The sequence below is a fragment of the Lynx rufus genome, unplaced genomic scaffold (genome assembly GCF_022079265.1).
Source record: "Lynx rufus isolate CCGP_SWC_20201006 ecotype Redwood Valley unplaced genomic scaffold, mLynRuf1.p SCAF_11, whole genome shotgun sequence".
Classification (NCBI taxonomy): Eukaryota; Metazoa; Chordata; class Mammalia; order Carnivora; family Felidae; genus Lynx; species Lynx rufus.
In genome coordinates this window covers 14,801,136-14,827,579 of record NW_025814825.1, presented here as the reverse complement: position 1 = coordinate 14,827,579, position 26,444 = coordinate 14,801,136, and the positions used below count along the sequence as shown (strand labels likewise).

Genomic DNA, 26,444 nt, shown 5'->3' with positions numbered 1-26,444 from the left:
TTATTTTTCTAAAGTACGTGCTATTAGAAATTAAAAACAAAAATATTCTGGTGACACTGAAGGAATTTAATGCACTGGAGGAATGCAGGAAATAGATCAGTTAGGAGGCAGATGAACCATTCTGCTGTTCAGGAGAGATCTGAGTTTACCGAACAATCTGAGAGCTACCAGCATACAAATGGGGGAGGGGAGTGAGTGAGATCATCTATGGAAAATGCGGCCCAAGATGGAACCCCAGAGAAGCTGAACATCAGATGTGGGCAGAGGAAGGGGACACTGCAAACGAGGCCAAGAAGTAGTCAGAGATTTAAAGAAGGAAACTCAAGAGTTGAGTCACAGGAGCAGAAGATATTTTTGAGGAGGGATTGCTCAGTGGATGATGAATTTATAAAACATATGCAAATGAAAATTTATATAGTGGGTCATTTTATATTCAGAATTCATTACAAATTAGCCTATACATTTATCCTAAGGATGTAACTATGTAGTGCATTCTGGAAGAGAACAAGTTTGTACTTACTTGGGAGAGCAACAAACTAAAGATCGCTGGCAGTGATAAAAATGAATTACAACTCTCAACAGTTTTGGTGAAACTGAGTTCCAAAATCTAAGAAATTCCACTTTTCTGTGAAATCTCTCTAGATTGATTTTAAAAATTCAACCTATTTGTTTTTGTAAGCATCTACTATGTCCTCACCACAACCCTTGTGAAGCAAGATACAGCAGTACATGTGACATGAGCTCTATTGTTTCCGTTTACCATATTCACCACACTCACCAATTCTCCGTTACTCGGTCTGGTTGTTTGGTCATAGGAATGCACTGATGGGTTGGGACATAGACGTCTTCTCTGTGCCTGTTTCCTTCTCTTTAAAGCACTGGGCTGACTAGACCAACGGTTCCCATCGGAATCACCAGAAGGGCTTATTACACACAGATTGCTGGCCCAGTGCCTAGTTTCTGATTCAGTGGGGATCAGAGAAATTGCATTTTTAACAAGGACACACCAGGTTGCTGCTCCAGCAATCATACCGTGAGAACCCTTTTACTTTTTCCATCTCTAAAAGTCTATTATCCCTTAGCAAAACTGCATTATCTACACTCACTAATGGATTTAACTCTCTATTATCTATCTCCACTGAAAATTCGCTGAAGCCTAACAATGTTGTGGAATGCGTAGACATTATTTGCTGAAACCAAACAGTGGCTTAACGTTTTCAATCTTATTTTCTTCCACCTTACTTCAGTCTCAGGGATGTCTGCTCTCAGTACATCTCACACTGCACTAAATACAGTCAGACATTTAACGTTTAACATAAGATTTCTGATAGGCCGTCAATGGATTAGGTAGCATGTGATATTTTCCTGTTTGGTGATCATACAAACTCTTAAAATAATGAATATTTAATCTTGGTTCATTCTTGAACAACTTTCTGAAGTCCAGAAGACCACACTGGGCAATCTGGTGGTCTGATACAATAGAAAATTTTCCTGGTAGTCAGGAGATAAGGATATTGGTCTCAGTCTTGCCATTGGCTTTATTACGGCTGTAGAAGTCACTTAACCTCTGGTAGCTCTGGAAAATTAGGAAAATACTGACCATTTTAGATTCAGGAAGCATGAATGAAATGCCTGTTTTTAAAATACGGGCTCTAGTAACCAAATTTAGCTTCAAAATAGTAGTTTTATAAAAATTAATTTTAGAAGTAAACGCTTCTCCACCTAGAATTACAGGAAAATAAGGTTTTGTTTTCTTGGTTTTGCTTTAAAGAATAAGATGCTATAGTTCAAAAATTGAATAAGTATTTATTGTTCCAGAAGGTACATTGCTTTTTATACATATTTCATAAATGATACAGGATTTTACACATGTTCAGTATTTTGCTATTTGTGTAAAGGACTTTTCTCCACATCTTCCCTCCCTTGCCTCCCACACACCCTGAAAGGATTTGCTCATTGCACTGTGCTGTTTCTTCTTAAAAACCCTGCACACAAACAGGATAAATGATTTAAAAATAATTCACATTAACTTAACAAAAATAAATGAGGGGAGGGGCTGAACGACTGGGGGGAGGGAAGGGGGGACATGCGCCCTTTCATTCCAACATGCCAGTGGAAGGGGTGGCGGCAGCAGCGGCGGCGGTCCTGGCTAGCCTTCGACCTCTACAAGGCACCTGGAGTCTGGGTTTGTCGCCTAAAGTGTTTCTTTTCATACACGATGATCCCAAAGGAGGAAGAAAATGAGAAAGAAAACTCCTTGCCACAATGAGGAGGGATGAATCATGTGAAAGAAAAAGCCAATCAGCTGTGTGGCAAGCCTCATCATCCTTTCCATCCTGTCCCCCACCGTAGTGCAAAACAGGATATTAGACACAGATTCCTTTGACTCTTCAACTGCAGATGTCATCTGGAAGTATGGTAGAAAATATTTTGATAGAGTATAAGATTAATTCTTCCTTCTCTCAATTTAAGATAAGAAAAAATAGGGTGAAGAGGGCAGGTTGAAGGAAGCCATAGAAATGTATTCTTGTATAAAGATAAATTGCACCCTTTGAGATCCACACACTTGATTTACAACTATTAAAGTGGTGGAGGTGGGAGGGCTCACAAACAGCGTGGAAGTGTGTGTCCTTCAAGATTAACAAAATCTCCAGACAAGGCAGCACCACCTGGGTGGGCTGGAATGCTGTCACACAAGCAGACTAACAGCATTGAAATTATTCTGGTTCTGAAATGGCTAGAGAGCCATGATTTTTTAGCCAATCTGTAAACCTTACATCTTCCTGATTTGGTAATACAGCTGAACCCCCCCCCCCCCCCTCTGATTTGAGTTGTGGAGGGAGAGAGGAATATCAATAGGATAGTTAAATAAAGGAGGGAAACTCTGCCTCCTTTTAAAGATTAATTAGTAAAAAAACAAAACGAAACGAAACAAAACAACCTCATGCAGTGTTGCCAATGATTCCTAGATACTGATCCAGAGCACTGGAATATACAGACATTTAAGAAGGTATTACGGGATAATCCAAAGTGTCAATTATCAAACAGTCGTAAGTTGGTTCCAACTATCATATGGATAAAATTAGTGTAACCAACAGGAGTGGGTGGTCAGAAAAGGGCACAAATAGGAGAGATTCCTGGTAACTTTGCAGAGACTGGGTCCAATTTAAAATAAATGCTAATGGCACGGGCTCAGACTCTGTTTGCCACCCACATATCTTGAGGATTTGCTTTTCTGGTATATTTATTTACTCCTATGTCAAAAATAAGAAAAGTTAAATTAAAAAAAAATTAGAGCTGAGTGGGGTGCTGGTGTGTTACTGTTTTGCTGACCCTGCAAAGAAGATGCAAGAAAGGAACACTCCCAGCATCCTTTTCTCTTTATGAATCTCTCAACTGTATAATGCATCATTTTCATCCAGAAACTAAGATGCTTGATTAAGACAATATTCACTAAGCCCTTTGAGCTTACATTCCACAAAGCCTGATCCTCAGATTTTAACATTCCCTTCTTCCCTAAGATCCTTTTTGTTTTTGTTTTTAATTAAAGGTAAAAACCCTCTACCCCGACATGGCTCCCAGCTTCCACCTGCAATGCTTTAATTAAAAAGGCAATAGTTATAAACAGGTGTTCTTTCTGCCAGGATTCAGAGGCTCTTTGCAGATCAATCTTTTTCACCAATTTGTCGAAGGGGCAGATGTACTTGTAATGGGTCTCTCAGTCTCTTAAGGTCCATTTCTGCCTAAAATAGAAACAAAAGGTGAGAAAAACTGGCTAGTGAAGCGTTCAGTGATATTACTGTCTCCAGAGAAAAGGAAATTTTCTTTTCTGCATCACTATGAATCACAGAAATCATCTCAATTACTTTTAAAATAAGAGTGCCTCAGAGGCAAAGGGGTTGAAAGGCACAGGACTACAAAGGGGGACCAGAATGGAAGTCTGTCCCCGCAGTTTCAGCTGTCAACAGAGTCTTCAGAAAAGGCTGAAGGCCTATGCTGTCAATAGGCCAGGACTTGGGGATCCAAGAACGTGGGGGAGCATCTGACGTACCTTGATGGCATTTCTCGAGAGAAAAGCCATTTCACAAGCCTTTGTCTGGATCCAGAACTTTAATTTATGGAGATTCAAATTTATAATTTTAATTATGCCCCAGACCTTAGTTGTTCGTCCAATAGTTGTTTTAAGTTTTTCACTTAGTTTAAAAAAACAAACAAACCAGGATTTGCTGTCAACAACAGCACTTTCAAAATTCACACACACTGGACCTCAACCCTGAGGAGTTGGATTAATAGGCTCAGGGTGAGGCTGAAGCATCTGTATTTTTAACAGCTCCAGAGATGATCTGGTGCATTCCCTCCAGCTGAGAACCACCACACGGAGCAACAGAAGACACCAGTCCACTTAGGCCAAGGCAGGAAGGCAGACTAAGCCTATTCAAAGCACAACCCATCACCAAAAAGGGACAGAGAAGGGCAACCAAACATTAAAGAGGGTGGAAGAGCTTCTAGAAATTTTTGAAAAATCTCTAAAGTCATATAAGACTACAGAGAAGAGGAATGAAGATTTATTTACTGAAATCAAAGATATCAGAGGGAGGCACACTCAGAATTTTGAAAGGTAACTATTATGAAAAATAAAGTACATCAATCTTTTTTTTTTAAGCATCTTTGGGGTGCCCGGGTGGCTCAGTGGGTTAAGCATCTGACTTTGGCTCAGGTCGTGATCTCATGGTTCGTGAGTTCCAGCCCTGCATCGGGCTCTGTGCTGACACCTGAGAGCCTGGAGCTTGCTTCGGATTGTGTGTCTCCCTCTCTCTCTGCCCCTCCACTGTTTGCCCTCTGTCTCTCTCTGTCTCTCTGTCTCAAAAATAAATAAACATTAAAAAAATTAAAAAGAAAATATTGGGCTCTGTGCTGACAGCTCACAGCCTGGAGCTTGCTTCAGATTCTCTGTCTCTGTCTCTGTCTCTCTCTCTCTGCCCCTCCCCTGCTCATGCTCTGTCTCTTTCAAAAATAAACATTGAAAAAAATTTTTTTAATTAAAAAAATAAAAAAAGTATCTTCTAGTTCAATAAACTCTGACTTGTGCCTGGCAAACACTTCTAGTAGTCTCTCTTACCTGGATTTTATTTTTGCCCCATTGCTACCACACATTATAGGTGGAAAACATTTGAATTACTGTAAAAGATTTTTAAAAGGGAGAAAAGTAAAAAAAGCCAACTTTTGGGATGCCTGGGTGGCTCAGTCAGTTAAGCATCTGACTCTTGATTTTGGCTCAGGTCATGATCTCATGGTTTGTGAGATCAAGCCCTGCTTGAGATTCTCTCTCTCCTTTTCTCTCTGCCCCTCCCCTGCTTGTTCTCTCTCTGTCTCTAAAAAAAAAAAAATTAAAATGTTAAAAAGAATAGACAAACTTAAAGAACAAACAAAAAGTAAACATAGCTCTACAAATTTCAATATGCTAGAGTTAATAGGACAGACATGACCCATCATCTTTTCACCTGCTTGTGTTCTAAAACTTTCCAGAGAGGTATCCATGCTAAAATAGTCATTTTTATCAACTGAGGAAAAATTTATATAGGAAGAAGAGGGTTGGCTCATTCTTTCAGAGTTTACCCATTGAAACACTATAGCACCATACAAAATGGGACTGGAATTTATTTTTATTTTTGGAAACCTTACCTGAGCAATTGCATCCTTGAGTTGATTATATTTCTCTAGGTCAAAACGTGACTTTTTGGCTCCTTTATGGAAAAATAATAAGTATTGTCTGTCTCTGGCTTCTGGATAAACATATTCCTACAAAAATAAAGGAGAAATTAAATTATTAGTCCTTAGAATGCCCCTTAGAATACTATCTTTACAAAATAAGCATCTACTAACTGTTGATCAGATTCAATACACGTGCACAGTTATAAAGATACATACTGATGTGTTGTGTTAAATATTTATTTCTTAAACATTTTTTATGGTGAAACAGACACATAAGTGTATACAAAACAAAAATGTACATCACAATGAATCATCACTAAATGAATATGTTAATCATCACCAGATAAAGAAAATCTAACACTGCCAACAACCAAGAAGGCTTCCTTGTGCCTTCCCAATTATTAACCTTTATTTTCTCCCAAAATGAATCACTATCTTGCCCTTAATGGTAATTGTTTTCTTTCTTTCTTTATAGCTTTCCTACTTAAGTATGCATCCCTTTCAACTCTATGTCTTAGTTTTACCTGTTTTTTGAATTTAATAAAAATAGAGTCAGACAGTAGGTATTCCGTATGGCTACTTTCACTTAATACTATGTTTGCAATATTCATCCTTTTATAGTCCACTCATTTCCATTGCTATGTTATATTCTATTGTATGACTACATCACAATTTATTTATCCATTGTACTACTGATAGACTTTTGGTTGCTTCCAGGCTTTGGCTATTATGAATAATGCTGGCAAGAACATTTTTGGGCTTATCTCTTCTGTTGGGTATATACCTATGAATGGAGATCCTAGATCATAAGGTATGCCTGTGTTCAAGTTAAGAAGTGATATCAAACAGGTTTCTAAAACGATTGTACCAATTATACTCCCATCAGCAGGATATGAGAGTTGGCATCATTCTATATCCTTGCCAATACTTGGTGTTGCAGTTAAAAGAAAAATATTAGCCATTCTGGTGTGTGTGTGTAGAAGTACTACTTCATTTTTAGAAACAGCTTTACTGAGATATAATTCATATACAATTCACCCATTTAAAGTGTAATGTTCAATGGTTTTTAGTGTATTCATGAAGTTGCACCACCATCACTGCAATCAGTTTTACAACATTTTTATCATCCCCAAAAGAAATCCTGTACTCTTCAGTAGTCACTTCCTATCTCCCTTGACATCTCCAGTTCCAGACAACTACTAATCTATGCCTCTACAGAGTTGCCTTCTGGACATTTCATACAAATGGAATCATACAACCTGAGCCTTTCGTGTCTGCCTTCTTTTAAGGTTCATCCATTTGTAGCATGTATTGGTACTTCATTTCTTTTTATTGTCAAGTAATAAATCCATTCCACTGAATGGATATACCATATTTTATTTATCCATTAATCAACTGATAGACATTTGGGTTGTTTCCACTTTTTGGCTATTATGAATAATGCTGCTATGAATATTCCCATACAAGTTTTTGTGTGAACATGCTTTCATTTCTCTTGGATATCTATAGCATTTTCCTGATCACTCATGAGGCTGAGACCTTTTTATTAGCCATTTGCATTTTCTTTTTAAGATGTGCTTATTCAAATCTCTTGCCATCGTTGTCTATTGAGTTGTCTGCTTTTTTCTTACTGACTAGTAAGATATGTTTATATATTCTGGTTATGGATCCTTTGTTGGATATATGTACTACAAATATCTCCTCCCAGCCTGTTTGCCCTTTTAATGGTGTTCTTTAGTAAACAGAAATTCTTAATTTCAATAGAGTGGGATTTATCAATCTTATTCTTTATAGTTAGCACTTTTCATTCTGGGTAAGAAGTCGCTCCCTATTCCACAGTAATTAACATATTCTCCTATATTATCTTCCAGAAGCTTTATTGTGTTACCTTTCATATTTGGACTGATAATCCATCTGGAATTAATTTTTGTTAATTAAAGATGTATAAAGTCATTTCATTTTTTAATGTAGATATTTATAGAAAGAAGACTCTCCTTTCTTTGCAGTGCTCTTTTTAAAATCAAGTTCATTTATACCAGGTCTATTTTTACATTCTCTCATCCATTCCATTGGACTATTTGCCTATCCTTGTGCCACTGTCTGAATTACTATAGTATGATAAATAAAGCTATAGTCTTCCATATCCAGTATGGCAAGTCCTCTTACCTAGTTTTTCTTTAAGAATTTACTGGCTTTTCTTACCCTTTTACATTTTTATAGAAATTCTAGAAGCAGCTTATTTAAATCTCTTCTCCCATCCCCAAAACTGTTGGGATTTTGACTGGGATTGCACTGAATCGCATCAATCAATTTGGATACAATTGGCATTTTTTAATATTTACTTTTCTAGTCCATGAACATGTTTATTTCACTTACTAAGTTTCCTTTACATTTAAGTTTTTCTGCATAGAGGTCTTGCACATGTTTTGCATGATTTACAGGTATATATGTATACATATATATGTATATATGTGTGTGTATGTGTATATTTTCCAGTGGGCATACTTAGAGGGCATTAATATAATGCTTACCCTTAGTCTTAATGAATGATAGACATAAAAATGAAGGAAAAGACATTTTCCCAAATGCAAAACTGCTACTTTCCAGTAATGTTATTATAAAAGACAGAATGGTACACATTTCCAAATTCATTTTTGTTACTCTCCTGATTAAAGAAACAAATGCTTGACAAAATGGTTTTGGGTATATGCTGAATCTGCACAGATTATAATTTTGGCCCCCTTTTTTTTGTACTTTCAAGTTTTAATTTAAATTCCAGTTAGTTAACATGCAGTGTAATACTGGTTTCAGGAGAATTCATTACTTACATATAACACCCAGTGCTCATCAGAAGTGCCCTCCTTAATACCTATCATACATTTAACCCATCTCCCCACCTACCTCCCCTCTAGCAACCTCAGTTTGCTCTCTATAGTTAAGAGTCTGTATCTTGGTTTGTCTCTTTTTCCCCTCTATGTTCATCTGTTTCATTTCTTAAATTCCACATATGAATGAAATCATGTGGTATTTGTCTTTCTCTGATTGACTTATTTTGCTTAGCATAATACACCTAGCTCCATCCACATCATAGCAAATGGCAAGATTTCATTCTTTTTGATAGCTGAGAAATATTCTGTTGTGTGTAGATATATGTGTGTATGTATGTGTACACATACATACGTGCACATATGTGTACACGTATACATATACACGTGTACATACACACATACATATGTGTGTGTGTGTACACACACATACATACACACACACATACAAACACACACCTTATCTTCTTTATCCATTCATTAGTCGATGGATATTTGCACTCTTTCCATAATTTGGCTATTGTTGATAGTGCTGCTATAAACATTGGGGTGCATGCATCCCTTCAGATCAGTATTTTTGTATCCTTTGGGTAAATACATAGTGGTGCAATTGCTTGACCATAGGTTAGTTCTATTTTTAACTTTTTTGAGGAACCTCCATACTGTTTTCCAGAGTGGCTGCACCACTTTGCATTCCCACCAACAGTGTAAGAGGGGTTCGTTCCCCTTTCTCTGCATCCTCACCAACACCTGTTGTTTCCTGTGTTGTTAATTTTAGTCATTTTCACAGGTGTGAGGTGATATCTCATTATAGTTTTGATTTGTATTTCTCTGATGATGAGTGATGTTGAGCATTGTTTTCATGGGTCTGTTAGCCATCCGGATGTCTTCTTTGGAAGTGTCTATTCATGTCTTCTGGCTGTTTCCTCACTAGATTATTTGTTCTTTGGGTGCTGAATTTGATAAGTTTTTTATAGATTAACCCTTTCATTTGGCAATATCTTCTCCCATTCCAAAGACTGTATTTTAGTTTTGTTGATTGTTTCCTTTGCAGTGCAGAAGCTTTTTATCTTGATGAAGTCCCAATAGTTTATTTTTGCTTTTGTTTCCCTTGACTCAGGAGACATATCTAGTAAGAATTGCCATGGCTGATGTCAAAGAGGTTACTGCCTGTGTTCTCCTCTAAGATTTTGGTGGTTTCCTGTCTCACACTAGCTCTTTCATACATTTTGAATTTACTTTTGTGTATAGTGTAAGAAGGTGGCCCAGTTTCATTATTCTGCATGTTGCTGTCCAGTTTTCCCAACACCATTTATTGCAGAGACTATCTTTTTTCCATTGGATATTCTTTCCTGCTTTGTTGAAGATTAGTTGACCATATAGTTATGGGTCCATTGCTGGGTTTTATATTTTGTTCCATTTATCTATGTGCCTGGTTTTGTGCCAGTACCATATTGTCTTGATCACTACAGCTTTGTAGTATAACTTGAAGACCTGAATGGTAATGCCTCCAGCTTTTCTTTTCTTTTTCAAGACTGCTTTGGCTATTCAGAGTCTTTTGTGGTTCCATATAAATTTTAGGATTGTTTGTTCTAGCTCTGCAAAAAATTGCTGGTGTTATTTTGATAGCAATTGCATTAAATGTGTAGATTGCTCTGGGTAGTATAGACATTTTAATAATATGTGTTCTTCCAATCCATGAGTGTGGAATGTTTTTCCATTTCTTTGTGTCCTCTTCAATTTCGTTTATAAGTGTTCTATAGTTTTCAGAGTACAGATCTTTCACCTCTTGGTTAGGCTTATTTCTAGGATGTATCTTACGGTTTTTGGTGCAATTGTAAATGGGATCGATTCCTTGATTTCTCTTTCTGCTGCTTCATTATTGGTATACAGAAATGCAACAGATTTCTGTACATTGATTTTGTATCCTGTGACTTCACTGAATTCATGTATCAATTCTACCAAGTTTTTGGTGGAGTCTTTCAGGTTTTCTACATAGAATATAATGTCATCTGCAAATAGTGAAAGTCTGACTCTTTCATACTAATTTGGATGCTTTTTGTTTCTTTGTGTTGTCTGATTGCTAAGGCTAGGACTTCCAGTACTATGTTAAATAACAGTGGTGAGAATAGACATCCTTGTCTTGTTCCTGACCTTAGGGGGAAAGCTCTCAGTTTTTCTCCACTGAGGAAGATATTAGCTGTGGGTCTTTTGTATATGGCCTTTATGATGTTACACTTCTAAATATTTTTAAAAGCCATTTTAAGTTACATCTTTTAAGGTTTAATTTTATAATTGTTACTGGCATATAAATATGCAGTTGATTTATGTATACTAACCTTGTATTCAGTAACCTCATTAAATTGACTTATGGATTCTAACCAATTATATGTACATGTTTTTCTATTTTTTTAATGTACAAAATCTTTGAATAATGTCAATTTTCTTTCTTTCCATCTTTCTTTCTTTCTTTCTTTACATCCCTTATAGCTTTTTCTTGCCTTCTCCTTCCAGAGATGATTTATGGCTATTTATGATGATTTATGTTCAGCATCATGCCTAACACACAATTGGCATGCAGGTGCACATACTCGTGTGTGTGTGTGTGTGTGTGTGTGTGTGTTGTGTGTAGGATAAATGGGTACTTAAAGGGAATTGGCCTTACAAAGAACACGAGAACACAAGAGAAAAGAAAACTAATTTGACAACCAAAACTTCATTCATCATAAAACTTCATTCATCTCATAAGAAGTTACTCGAAGGGGAATTCTTACCTGACGTGTCATTACAAAATATGCATACATTGCCATGGCACTTCCATAAGTGATAAAGTAGGTGACTGGCTCCATGATGTCCCAGGAATATTCCCACCAGGTAAGCCGGGCCAAAATGCCAAACTGTGTGGCCATGTAGGCAAGTCCACCCCATAGCACCAAAGTGGTCCTCTTCTCAGCTTTTCTGCTAATCTCAATTCGTACCTAGGGGGAACACATGATCAGTCAACGATAAGGCATAAGGCATTTTAAATTTAAACTGTTCTACGTTCATTAAAGAAATAGGTATCATAATCAAGACATGGTAGTCTCAATTCTAACAAATGTAGTGTCTACCTAAATAGTATCTGTAGTTTCTACTGGAGAAAATATTTTGTAGGAGTAACACTTTTCTTAGGACATTTGTGTTTTGTGTTGCACCCTAGAAGTAGATGAAAATATGGTGAAACTATGGGAGTGAATAAGTAAGTGTTTACAACTCTTCATCCAACTACACAATTATCTTCTTTGCAGGAGGGATATGAAAACATGCCAGTGTTCTCTTACTGTGGTATACAAGATTTAATCTATTCTCATTCCTTATGCAAGGGGCCTGTCAGGGCACAGAATAGCACAGTGAGTCAGAGCATGAACTCTGGATTCAGAGCAACTGCACTCAGGCCCTAATATGCAAATCATTGTCAGTGTCATTATAGAGTTCTTCTGAGGACTAAATAACAGAATACAGGTAAAATACTTGGCACAATTTCCAGCACATAGTAAATATTCAACAAGGATGATAATTTATTTTGTTACGCCGATACATTAAAAAATACTTTACATTTTGAAAAGACCAAATTTAAAACTCATCCTCCTTCACAACAGTTCAAGTTTAATTGATCACATTCGTAATGGTTTTAAATTTACTGAGGATAACCTTGAGACACTGGTTATTTTTAAAGAAATCAGAAAATGCACAATATTGAGTATTTTGTTCCTTTTCTTAACCTCTGAAAATATTTGCATCATCATTAAAAATAAGAATGACATATGTTTACTATAAACATCTGGAAAAATGTAAAGAAGTAAATCAATCATAATCCTACTATCCATTAGCATTTTGGATTATGTTCCTTCTGACTTTTTTCTGTGTGTATACTTATTCATACACATAAATGTGCACAGCTATATGCACAACACATTTAAAAATTGATCACAGTATGTACTAATATGCACAGTATTTTATAATATACTTTTCATAAAATTATGAATATTCTTCTATTGCATATTAGATCTATATAATCATTTTTAACAGCTGCATAATAATCCATATAATATTAATTCTTAACTTGGCTAAAACCATTATCCATTACACTCGGGACTTTTTCCAATCAGCAATTATTTCATCTTTTGTTGCAAAGGCAGTAAATCTGGTTAAGGGCAGAAATTTAGACTTCAAAGTTCTAAGTCCTCTAATTCCTTGTTAAGTCTTTTCTTAGCTTTGACTGGAATTTTTTTATGGTTCAGTCCCCAAAACTAAAGGACTAGTTTGAATGACATAGCTCAATTACCAAAAGAGACAGCTGGAAAAAAAGCAGACATATATACTCTTGAAAAATTACTGGTGAAGAGGAAGGTCTGAGATTTGAATTGGCACCTTTTCCAGGGGAGCCAGTTGCTGTTTGAGATCCTCTAATCTTTCAATAAGCTCCCTTTCCTTGTTTAACTGGTGCTGCTCGATGCACAGTGTGGTGTATAGCTGCTGGACGAGTGTCTTTACATCGTTCAGTGTTGCTGCATTTTCGTGGCTTAAGAGGTCTGAAAAAGAGGGGTTACACTGTTTTAAACGTATGCCTTAGCTGGTGAGTTGCTATTCCTAGGGCTATCAGACAATGATAAGAACAAGACAGAGTCATCCACTACAGGGATCCCACCATCGGTTTCTTTCAGTGTTCAATTGAAGGGAAGTGATAGTTCCTTTTTAAAAAAAATTTTTTTTTTCCAATGTTTATTTATTTTTGAGAGAAACAGAGTGTGAGCAGGGGAGGAACAGATAGAGAGGGAGACACAGAATCCAGAGCAGGCTCCAGGCCCCAAGCTGTCAGCAGAGAGCCCGATGGGGGGCTTGAGCCCACGTACTGAGAGGTCATGACCTGAAGTCGGATGTCCAACTGAGCCCCCTTTTTAAAACAGAGGTAACTACCAATCCTAGAAAGTAAGTTCATATTTGGGCAACTTGAAAATTTTGAAGCCAAAATCTACCATTATATTCTTGGAAGTCAAAATGCTACAAATAAGGCTATAAATAATCATAATCTTCATTACATAAAAAATTTAAGGCAGTATATTAAAAACTAGTAGAGAGGTTCAGAATCAATCTCACTATTATGCTCATTAAAATGCTTATCTAGAATTTATCTGTGGTCTTGCCATTTCAATTGGTGATTTTCTTCCTGTTTAACACCTGAGGAAAAAATACACAGTATTTCAAATTTGCAAATACAAATGTATAAATAAAAATACATTTATCCTAAAAAGATTAGCCTCCATACACCTTCCCCGCATACCAACTTTTATTTATTCCTGTTGGGAAAAGACACAGAATAGCAGTTTGGACTTCAATATCATGTTTTAGAGGGCATGAAGGTTAAGAGAATGATTGAAAGTGTAAAAGATGGAATTCTTTGATTCAATATCCTCTTCTATGAATAGCATGTGTTTCCAGAAATCTAAAAATTATGTTTTGAGAATGTAATAAAAAATAAGCTATCTCAGCTGTCAAAGAATAAAAAAAAAAAGACACAAGGAATAAAACTTTTGTTTTAAAATCTTATTAGTCTTGGGGAGCCTGGGTGGCTCAGTCAGTTAAGTACCCAACTCTTGATTTCAGCTCAGGTCATGACCTCCTGGTTCATGAGATCGAGCCCCATGTTGGGCTCTGTGCTGACAGTGCAGAGCCTGCTTGGGATTCTCTCTCTCCCTCTCTGTCTCTCCCCTGCTTGTCCGTGCACTCTCTCTCAAAATAAATAAATAAACTTAAAACAAAAGTTAAAATATTAAATAAATCTTATTAGCCTTAAATGTGACATTTTGTTAGGTATAGCCATAAGGTCAGCCCTCTTCTAATTCAAAATAAACCACAGTCAAAATTAGCTGTGTATTTAAACTTTTTTCAAGGATGTCCGTGAGTACAGTTATCAAAAAATTCAATCAATGAAAAATTCAAATAAGGACAGCAAGTTGGATTACAGAAGAGCTGATACAGTAAAATGGGATATAGTACCTAGCACAGTTTCTTGCAACTTCGGTAAATGCGTGCTGAATTAATGGGAACAGACAAAAGCAAGAGCACTTTGAGTTCTAGAAGTCATCTATGTCAACAAGGTTTTCTTTGCATTGAAGTTGTAGCTCATGTTTGCATGTGGCTTTATACTTTCCAAAGTTACCAGAAGAGGAAGCTGTACTCTAGAAGGCAGTAACTTGTTTGGAATTTCACAGTGAAGTGGTAGGATGTCTCCTGACTCCATAACTGGAACTGAGTTATAATGTTTCCACCATATAATAATATTTCTCCTGAAGGTGTAGTCCCCTTTCAAAAGACAATTCCTTAAGTAGTGATCAATTATCTATGGTTATTGAAATCATTTCACATATATTATATCTCATATTATTCTCACAATAACAGAAGTAAACTTGGTGCCCAAAATTTATAAATGAGGAACCTGAACCCCAAAGATAAGATTAACAAATGTTTTTGTGTAAGTTACTGATCTAGTCACTACAGAGGGAAAAAAAATAAAATGTGAGGTGGCTGTTCTCCTTAATGAGGTCTAATAATAATATGTATGAAATTGCAGAACTAGTAGGGAGTGGACAAAGATCTGAAGGGTAGTCCATTGGCTTTCCTATTTAACGCTCTTTCTTTTCCCATTTTAACTTTCAATACTTTAAGTATTATGTGGGGAATAAGTTTAGGAATTCCCTGAGCTTGCAATGATGGGTTAACAAGGTTTAGGATGAAAGCATCCAAAATCAGGTAATCAGGTAATCAGGTAATCAAAGCTAGGTGATCAGGGTGGAAGCCCCCCCCCCCACTCCCCCACCCCCCTCGGGCAACTTAGTAGGATAGCAGAAAGCTGCTTTCACAGGAGGGAAGGACCAGAATGGGTAAAGAGGTAAATAGGCTACAGACAGCAGCAGGGTGAAGTTTTTGCCCAGAGCAGAGATAATGGAGCTAATTAACAAAAGAAAGGTGCCTTGTTGACCCCGAGGTAGTAAGCTCTACCTGGTCTTATCCCCTAGGCAAGCTAAGATAGACAGGCTGCACCTTATGCCTGCCTAAACAACCGTCTGCCTGGTGCTGGGATTTTGTTTTGTATTGACCCAAACCCCTAACACTGCATATCTTCAAAACCCTCTTTCTCTCACACACAGGAGTTAATGTTCACAGTTTCATTGTCTCTTTGTGCATATCCATCATGCTTGTAAGCTTTCTGATCCTAATAAAAATGGAGCAAGGACCTTTATTCGGGGCTCTTGTCTCTTCCTGGACATTAGCCTCTTTCACATTTTAATTCTGCGTCTGCTCTCTTCCTGGACAAGAGAGAACTCCAGACCCCGAATCTACAACAGTAATGTATTTGCTTAGAAGTCCAAGGAAGGAAGGGAGGGAGGGAGGAAGGGAAGAAGGGAGGGGAGGAAGGGAAGAAGGGAGGGGAGGAAGAAAAAAGGAAAGGAAGCAAGTAAGCAAAACTAAACAGAATCTCTTCTCTTCCTTTTCCTAATGGAGCATGGACATGTTAACGATCAAACATATAGAGACAATCATAACCTGAAAATCCATAAAATTGGAAATCAGGCTTGGAAATTGTTTTACAAAAAAGCAAGTCTCTATTAGAATATCATTCATTGAAAACCTGTTAGTTTAAAAATTAATATTTCTATTATGGCCTCTGCTGTGTAGAAAGTTTATTTTTTGTATCAGTCTTTTCTTTTATGGCTTCTGGGTTTTCTGTTATAGTTAGAAAGTTTCTCATTTCAAGGTTATAAAAATATTTCTCTTTTGATTGTCTTTCATTACTTTAAATATTTCTTTTTCTTTTTCAAAATCTAACTTTCTGATCCACATATTCTTTGACATAGTCTTCCACTTCCAGGTATTTTTCTTATATATACACTCAGAGACTTCCTAAGTGACACATTCAGGATTATTCGATACTATAATATATACTACAGCAAAAGATGAAAACTACATAAAAGTCCATCAATAAGTTATAAAATAAGCAGTTAAGTAAATGATGATATACATTCATACAATGCAATACAAGTGCAATACAATGTGAAAAAGAATGAGGAATTTTTTATGTACTGGTATAGTAAGATTTTCAGAAAACACCATTGGGTGAGAAAAGCAGTTTGGTGGTTTTATACCTTGCCAATCTAGCTAAACTGGAATTATGTTTTCAAAAATACCCATCCCTGTATGTATGGTTCAGAGTTAGCATTAACCAAATGAGAAATTCTTTTTTTTTTTTTTTTTTTTTTATTAAAAAATTTTTTTTTCAACATTTATTTATTTTTGGGACAGAGAGAGACAGAGCATGAATGGGGGAGGGGCAGAGAGAGAGGGAGACACAGAATCGGAAACAGGCTCCAGGCTCTGAGCCATCAGCCCAGAGCCCGACGCGGGGCTCGAACTCACAGACCGCAAGATCGTGACCTGGCTGAAGTCGGACGCTTAACCGACTGCGCCACCCAGGCGCCCCTAACCAAATGAGAAATTCAAGTAAGATTTTGGAAGGTGGAAGTGAGGCAGAAGCCATTATGCTCTGAAGGCTGTAGTGGGTAGTAGTGAGAGACAGATGCAGGTGCCTAGAGATGCTAGCTTGTGCTTGTTTTCCCATTCTCTGCATCTAGCTCTTTTTTCTCAACTGCCACCTCTGTTGATGAATGGCACATCCAGGCCCACAACCAGATGCAGCCTTCTAGAGCTCTGCTGTCCAAAAGAGAAACCATGAGTCACATATAGCTATTTAAATTAAATTAAAATAAAATAAAATTTAAAATTCAGTTCTTCAGTCACACTAGCCACATTTCAAGGGTTCAATAACCACCTGTGACTAATGGCTACCATACTGGACAGTGCAGAAATGGAACATTTACATTATCACAGATAATGTATGTATCTGCCAGCACCGTCTTATGATTTCTCTATCGGTCCTCCTTTGCAACCCATCCTAATAGTTAGACGCATTTGAATTTTCAGGTTCCTTGGCAAGCTTTGATTAATCTCCCTGTGCCATCACTTTAAAATTAGTGACTTTTCGGGGCGCCTGGGTGGTGCAGTCGGTTGAGTGTCCGACTTCAGCCGGGTCATGATCTCGCGGTCCGTGAGTTCGAGCCCCGCGTCAGGCTCTGGGCTGATGGCTCAGAGCCTGGAGGCTGTTTCCGATTCTGTGTCTCCCTCTCTCTCTGCCCCTCCCCCGTTCATGCTCTGTCTCTCTCTGTCCCAAAAATAAATAAATGTTGAAAAAAAATTTTTTTAAAAAAAATAAAATTAGTGACTTTTCTCTGATCTTCCAAGCTCCCATTTTCACTCTTGCTTTTTTTCCATTGAAGTTTTTATTTAAATTCCAGTTAGTTAACGTACAGTATAATATTAGTTTCAAGAGTACAATATAGTGACTCAACAATTCCACACATTACTCCCTGCTCATCACAACAAGTGCACTCCTTAATCTCCATCACCTGTTTAACCCATCCCCCCACACCCCCTCCCTTCTGGTAACCATCAGTTTGTTTTCTAACCGTCTGCTTCATGGTTTGCCTCCCTCTCTTTTCTCACTTTTTTTTCCTCCTTTGCTCATTTGTTTTGTTTCTTAAATTCCATATACGAGTGATATCATATAGTATTTGTCTTTCTCTGACTTATTTCACTTAACATAATATTCTCTAGCTCCATACATGTGGTTAAAAATGGCAAGATTTCATTTTTTATGGCTAATATTCCTGCGTGTGTGTGTGTGTGTGTGTGTGTGTGTGTGTGTGTGTGTACCAACTCTGATCAGGCATCACTAAAGCCCCAATAAACTCAAGAGATTTGGCTTTGTTAGATTTTCTTGTCAGGAAGAATATGGTTCCAAGGTATTATCATGGTGGAGGAAAACATCAATCCCAAACCTTTGACCCTGAAAACTTTGCCCACATATTTGGAGATGAAATTATAAGAAGAGAGCAGATAAATCTGCTAATGGCTAAACAATACCACTTTTGGATGATGTGTGTATCCTTCACTAAAAATGCAATGAGGTGTTTATTAATGTTTCTGCACATGTCATCAGTGCCAGGAAATTAAGGTACAGAAAGGCAAGGAGATGTGCAAATTACTGAGGATTAAAAGTCTTTTTAGCTACTAGAATGGTTTAAGAAGGACTTTGGCTATTTTAGTCTCTGGTCAGGTATTTGTTATTGTTTGTATTTGGTTTGCCTGCTCAACCATTTCCCTCAAATTATTTACATCATTAAGAGAGAAGCAAGGTTTCCAATATCCTTTGGAAGGATAAATGGGGAAAAGGGCTTAGTGGTGCCAATCAAAATGATTCTCCTTAGCACAACGTTCAACAACCAGTGATTTAGATTATATTCTCTTCCTTCCCAGTATTAAGTGGAAGGTAGTTAATTACAACTTCAACATGGACTGAGATAAAAGGCCTTTTGTGCTCCCTTTCCATATTCCTCCCTCCATTCCAGATTTAGATTAGGGTTTAAAATCATTTAATTGCTAAAACAGTTCCTTTTCTCATCCTGCAGCGGACAGAGGGCGATCCAGCCATACACAGCTCTGCTAACCAAGAGAATGCAATGGAGCCTGCAGTGAGCCTTACTGCCATGACCTGCCCCCTTGGTTCCGTCTCAGCTTTTTTCTGCCTCTTCCCTTTCTCATTTGGGGTTAGGTTCAACACTTAAGTATCCGTAATACTTACAGACTGTCGACCCCACATACACATTAAGTGGGCCTTTATTAGATCCTCTATCAATAAGCCCCCTATCCTCACTGCCTGATGGAAGTGTGTGAAGTTCAGGTTTACTGATTCACAGCATTCATACAGCATTTTTAGTTCTAAAGTGCTATCCGCCAACAGGGAAAAGAAAAATAGGAGAGGAATGTGAAAGTTACAGGGGTGAGGGGTGAGTAGAAAAAATTGTTTTAACACTTAAAAAACTGTCCTGGAAAAGTTTTCCTTCATTCCTTCTTTTAACTTTTATTAGATCTGTTCCATCTGCTCCCTGTGTTTATAAAATCCTAGTGCTCCTCATCGTCTGACACCTAAGCCCTAGTACTTGCAATTTCTTTTCTGTTTAGCCTTTTTAATAAAAAGGGTTCCAACATGGGGAAGAGGATTGTCTCATGTGGATGACTGCCAACCTTCTCGAATACAGAAATTCAAACTGCTCTCCTACTTGATGTAGCTGAAAACTAGTGGTGACTTAGATGCCAGCAATATCTTCCTCAGACAGGGAGAGAAGATTATATGGCGGAAACAAAATTAAAACCTATTTTATATATCATCAAAAGAAAAAAATGACTTTCTTTACCATGTTTTCTTAAGATCTTTTTAAAAATTTTAACTCTAATATAGTTAACATATAGTATTATATTTGTTTCAGGTGTACAATATAGTGATTCGACAATTCCATATATCACTCGGTCCTCATCACAAGTGTCCTTCCTTAATCTCCATCATCTATTTAACCCATCCCTCTACCTCTCCCTCTGGTAACCATCAATTTGTTCTCCATAGTTAAGAGTCTTTTTCCTGGTTTGTCTCTCTTTTTTTGTCTTATTTCTTAAATTCCACATATAAGTGATATCATATGGTATGTGTCTTTCTCTGACTTATTTCACTTAGCAATACTCTCTAGCTCCATCTGCGTCATTGCAAACAGCAAGATTTCATTCTTTTTTTATGGCTGAATAATATTCTAGTGCATGTGTGCATGTATATATACACACACATACATATACATACATACATATATACATCTTTTTTATCCATTCATCTATCGATGGACACTTGGGCTGCTTCCATAGTTCGGCCATTGTATAAAATGCTGCTATAAACATATGGGTGCATATATCCCTTTGAATTAGTGCTTTTGTATTTTTTGGGTAAACACCCAGTAGCTCAATTACTGGATCATAGAGTACTTCTATTTTAAACATTCTGAGGAACTTCTATACTGTTTTCCATAGTGGCTGCTCCAGTTTGCATTTCCACCAACAGTGCAAGAGGGCTCCTTTTTCTCTACAACCTGCCAACACTTGCTTATTGTGTTTTTGATTTTTACTATGTTTCAAAAGTTTGAGGAAAAGAGTTTATGGACTTAAAACAGTATTATTCAAGCTTCTGTGTGAAATGGTATCTAATGGCAAAATCTCTCATTGGCTAAGAACAGTGGTGAGAGAGCTTTGATGTATGAAAATATTTTAAATGTTGAAAAGATCTTTTAAAATTCTACACCAGTGCCGCTATTGAGCTTACGGAATTTCACTTCAATTTACAATTATTCCATGAATCATAGACTTTTGACCCTTGCAAACTTCATTTTCTAACTGACATCTAAGGAAGCTGGGCAGACTGCTGAATTGATTCCCAGAGAATCAACTATAATTTCTTCCCCTCTCAGTTTCTACCTTTATTTTCCCTTATTCAACTTGGGAATAGCCTGATCTAAAACACTGTAACATTCATTTCCGCTTTATTTTTTTAAGTTTATTTATTTTGAGAGAGAGAGAGACAGAGAGAGAGAGAGACAGAGAGAGAGAGAATGTGAGCAGGGGAGGGACATAGAGAGAAGGGAAGAGAGAGAATCCCAAGGAGGCTCTGTGCTGCCAGTGCAGAGCCTGATATGGGGCTCGATCTCATGAATGTGAGATCATGACCTCAGCTGGGATCAAGAGTCAGATGCTTAACCAACTAAGCCACTCAGGCTCCCCTCATTTCTGCTTTAAAAACAGCATTAGACAAGATGGGTACAATTAGTCATTGATTAAAAGTCTCTAGTTTTTGACAACATAATATATGGAAGCTTATTTTCCTGCTTATTATACTTTACATAAGGATATATTAGTCAACTTTAAAATTTTTACTAATACAAAATAGAAAATCTAAATAGAATGAGCTCTCACATACACCAAATTCTCCTCAGTATAATGCTCTCAAGACCTATCCAAGTTGTTTCCTTCTCTTTCAGAGCTAAATAATATTCCATTATATGTATAAACCACACCTTTTTAATCATTCATCTGTGGACAATCAGGTTGTTTCCACATCTTCACTAACGTGAATAATGCTGCAGTGAACATGGGAGTGCAGATACCTCTTTAAGATCCTGATTTCATTTCCTTTGGTTATATACCCAAAAGTGGGATTGCTGGATCATACAGTATTCTACATCAGTCAAAGGGTACCAAAATTCCAATTGTAAGATGAGTAAATTTTGGGGATCTGTTGTATAGCATGGTGACTATAGTTAACAATATTATACTGTATACTTGAAATTTGCTGAGAAAGCAGACCTTAAGTGTTGTTACCACACGTGCGCGCGCGCACACACACACACACGTAATTATGTGAGGTGATGGAGGTGTTAACTAATCCTATTGTGGTAATCATTTTGTAACATTAAAGTGTATCAATTCATTACACTGTACTCCTTAAACTTACGATGCTGTATGTCAATTTTATGCTAATAAGGCTGGAAAAGAAAGAGCAAATTTAAAGAACAACAAAAACTGAGTAAAATAAGCCTGTACCTCTGTTATCTTAAGGGGAACTTCTAGTCCAAAAATCAAAGAATAAAGAAGAAAAACATATTAGCTTGGCTAATATACAGCTAACAATCCCTGGTCTACATGTTCAATTATTCCAATGTAATAACTGGCTTAGTAATGTCTTACTATTTAAAGGAAACTTTTCCCACTCTTGCTGTATTTACTGTACTTTTTCTAAACTAGTTCCATTTCAACTAGCTTGCACACAGAAAATAATCTGGCTTCTGAACAAACAAAATGCTACAAACTTGATTCACTTATTTCACTCAACATAGTATGACTATCTGAGTCAATGGAGGATACAAAATCACAGTCCTTCTGTCTGAGCATTAATAAAGAAGAGTTCAGACAACAGATTAGTCACTTCTGGTTGGCTGGCATTTAGAGAAATAAAGAACATTAAGAATAGGATCACTAAAGCCTTCATGGAAGAGCTGACCTTGATGATTTTGACATGGGGAAATAGGAGGTTAGGAAGAAAGAAAAAAGGCACCGTAGAGAAAGTAAACACTGAGATGGCAAAAAACAAGGCACAGTTCAGGAAACAGCAAAGGATTAGAGGGTGGAGGAAAAGTAGGTAACATGTTAAGAGAGATAGAGGAAAACTTAAAAAAAATTTTTTTAATGTTTATTTATTTTTGAGAGAGACAGAGTGTGAGCGGGGCAGGGGCAGAGAGAGAGAGAGAGAAAGAGAGAGAAAGAGAGAGAATCACAGAATCTGAAGAGGCTCCAGGCTCTGAGTTGTCAGCACAGAGCCCTACGCGGGGCTCGAACTCACAGACCGTGAGATCATGACCTGAGCCGAAGTCAGACGCTTAACCAACTGAGCCACCCAGGCGCCCCTAGAGGAAAACTTTTAAAGTAGATGTGTACCAGATTTTGGAGGCATTCAATGTTTAGGCTTTCACTGAGAATATTTTCTACATTAGACACAATTCTCAAAAGCAGAATTACAAAGAAGGGATGCCCTAGAAGGCTGGTGGAGAGGGTGGCGGTAATGGAAGGGGCATTAACAACATCAGGAAGTAATAATAAAGATCAAGGGCAGAGACAGAAAAGTGACAGAAAAAGACACATATCAAATGCTATTTTAGAGGCCTATTTAGCATCAGTACTGTGCAGAAGCCATATTGGGAGCCTGGGATAAAAAGAAAAATCAGTAATACTGACTGCTTTATTTAAATTTTTGATATTTTGTTCATCATGGGGTTTTGGCATTAACTTTGGTTTTTTAAAATAGTTCATTAAAGTATTATTTATCTTGATTACTGGGGTTTTTTTGGGGGGGGCACCCTCTTAAAATCTGCACCTGAGGCAAATATCATACTTTTGATTATTTAAAAATTTTTTTTAATGTTTATTCATTTTTGAGAGACAGAGAGAGGCAGAGCATGAGGCGGGTAGGAACAGAGAGAGAGGGAGATACAGAATCCAAAGCAGGCTCCAGACTCTGAGCTGTCAAAACAGCCCAACGTGGGGCTCAAACTCACGAACCATGAGATCATGACCTGAGCTGAAGTCAGACACTTAACCGACTAAGTCACCCAGGCATCCCTGTATATCACACTTTTTATATGAAAGCATATACGTGTCAGAAGTTCCTAAGGACTATTATAATACAATATAATTGACTTTCGCACTGCTTATCTTGAGCCAAAAAAAAAAAAAGATTAATTCATTCCTGTTATAAATGTTAAGAGGACAGGGAAGTCCATAATTTATTTTTAAAAAGATTCCCCTGTGATGTTATTAAAATAATATGACTTTTAGCCTGTTTGGAGGGAAGGAGCTTAAGTTACACAGAACATTCATTTATGTGAAACATTCATTTATGTGAAGCATTTATATCCAATAATAAAGCATTCTGGTGCCTAGGTAGAATCTAAGTTTTCATTACTAGCCAGGTATTCAAGCATGAGACATTCAATGAGCTCTTCAACTGAAACAGAGTCTACCTGGATGTAAGACTTTTCAGTGTTCTTTGAATATTGTCTGCTTCTCAAGGTCATCCAGGGAAGAATAAAGTTCTTTCCAAAAGCCCTCCCACATTTCTCTGATCTTATCAAGGTTACTTTTTACCTCTCTTTGGCGGTCGTACATGATATGTTAAGTCATTAATGACCAGCTTAAAGTCATCAAGGAGTAGGAGGTCTATTCCTGTTGAGGCAGCAACTCGAACGCCATCTGTAAAAAAAAATTTAAATGTGAAAATTTAAACTCGTCATATATCCCTAATTGTTTGAGAATGATCAGGAAAAAGCAATCCTCAAAATCATTTTTGCCTCATCCCCAAATTCTATGCTAAACAAAGCTTATATTATCTGAGGCTTTTTGCTTTCATGATCTTAAGTCTATGAAGATTTAATAATACACTTTTCTGCCAAAACTTTATCAACAAGTAAAATAATTACATAGATCTATCGGTGTCAATTGGAAATCTCGGGTCATGGGAGAGCGGCATGGATGTCATACATCTATCCATGATGGAAGTTGGTGGAGTAAAAAAAAAAAAAAAAACAACAACAACAATGCTTTCTAATGTATGGTACTTCTCAGGATAATTACTGATTCGTCACCAATAATTTGGTAGGGACAGATGTTAGCAAAGTACACCATACTGGTCTACCAGTTATATTACTAGCTAAGATGAAAATTAAGTATATTTAAACTACTTACAGCATAGAAATGTGGCAAGTTGTTGACAACTGGTAAATCCAAGGGTAAATGGGTACTTCCAATATAGTCTTTTAAGCTTTCTGTAGGTTTAAAATTTTTCAAAGAATGGGAAAAAATGTAAGGCACTTAAATAAATAGGACAGATGCATGTCAAATGGGAATTTTTTAGTGCCTTATTTTACATTCTTTTCCAGTCACATATGTCTTTATTTTACAAACTATGTGAAAGACGGGACAAGATCTAAAAAGAAGTCCTATTATTTCATATCTCCAGAGACGAGGGCTCAACCACTAGAAAAAATTATTTTATGCCTAAGGTGATGATAAAAGGTTTCAATAACATAAAATGTGATTGACTGCTCCTCTTTGCCCATGGCATTGTATGTGAGGTGCTTCTGAATGAGACTTTTTGTGTATATTCAGTTCCTAAAACTGAACAGTTATATTCTGAGAACTGAGACAGAAATCACAGTCTCTCCGGACATTTGCTAAGCAAAAAAATGTGTCCTAAAGTTAAGAGTATGGGATTCTTTTGCAGTGGTATATGTGTGTGTGTGTGTGTGTGTGTGTGTAGAGTATAGAAGCATTCTGGGGTGAAATGACAGGTGGGTGAGAATTAATAATGAATGTGACTATACCTGGTGAGTAGATTGCAACTCTGTCAATTCCCCGATCCTCTTCTTGAAGTTGTCGTAAAAACACACCGACTGAGTCTGAAATAGGTTTGAGTGTGAACTGGCAACGTTCACGCCGGGATGGTAGCCTCACAGATATCACAGGTAACCCATTTTGATACACCACTGTCACATCTGAATGAAAAAGATCCATAATCATACGATAATTAGATTTCATTATAAGTTAAAGCTACAATGTTACTATTCTTACATAGGGTCTATTATTATTAACATGGTTTAAAATGTTTTCAAAGGTTTAAGAATATGCCCTTTAGCTTTAGTTGGAGGTTATTCTGGGAACTGGCTTATGGAAGATCAATCATATAGATCACACAATTCACTGTTCAGAGAAAAGAAAGCATGCAAAGGATTATCTTCTAAGTAGGTCAGGGAGAGGCTTTCCCAGGAATTTGAGGTAAAGATTTTGGTACTGGTAAATATAAACTCTAGTTCTACTGAGGAAGATTTTACTAAGTAGCCAGAGATTGCTGGGCCAGACTCCATAACCTTTAGGAGGTGGCTCTGAGGAGCCACAGCTTTCAAGAACCCCTGGAGAATAATATGTGAAAATACACTAATAAGTGAGACTCTTACTCAAGGAAAGTCACTTCATATTTATAGTATAATTATTATATCCAAGGTGTTTGATAAGTATTCTCTTACATAATATGAACGTATTATGATAGAAACAAAACAATTCTTTTTATGTTCTCTTAAACATTGTCCTGAGACTAGTTATAAGCCACAACGTAACTATTTGGGATTTTCTAACAAAAAGTTATTAAGGGAAACATTATCATAAGCTATAAAACTGAAAGAATTCCCATTTCCTTATCTTTTTCATCAATAGTCTTGATTTACTGAGTCTTAGTCACTAAAACAAATGTCAGACTCTTTTGAAATAATTTTCAAATGAAATTTATAAATAAATAAATTTTGAAACAGAATTTTTTACATAAGCAACCAAGCA

At 36.9% G+C, this 26,444-nt stretch overlaps 1 protein-coding gene across 5 annotated transcripts in view; it reads right to left on the bottom strand.

Moving 5' to 3' along the window:
* Positions 1–1,786: 1,786 nt before the first annotated feature.
* The window catches only part of MCU (mitochondrial calcium uniporter), a 194,398-nt gene continuing 169,740 nt past the window's right edge, over positions 1,787–26,444 (bottom strand). For all 5 annotated transcript variants that reach the window (XM_047072934.1, XM_047072931.1, XM_047072935.1 and 2 more), the window contains 6 exons: positions 25,439–25,609; positions 24,204–24,308; positions 12,948–13,108; positions 11,312–11,515; positions 5,683–5,799; positions 1,787–3,743 (listed from right to left, as the gene is read on the bottom strand). In XM_047072934.1, coding sequence (XP_046928890.1) covers positions 3,666–3,743; positions 5,683–5,799; positions 11,312–11,515; positions 12,948–13,108; positions 24,204–24,308; positions 25,439–25,609 — 836 coding nt within the window. In that variant the 3' untranslated portion in view covers positions 1,787–3,665. The remainder of the gene's footprint in view (positions 3,744–5,682; positions 5,800–11,311; positions 11,516–12,947; positions 13,109–24,203; positions 24,309–25,438; positions 25,610–26,444) is intronic.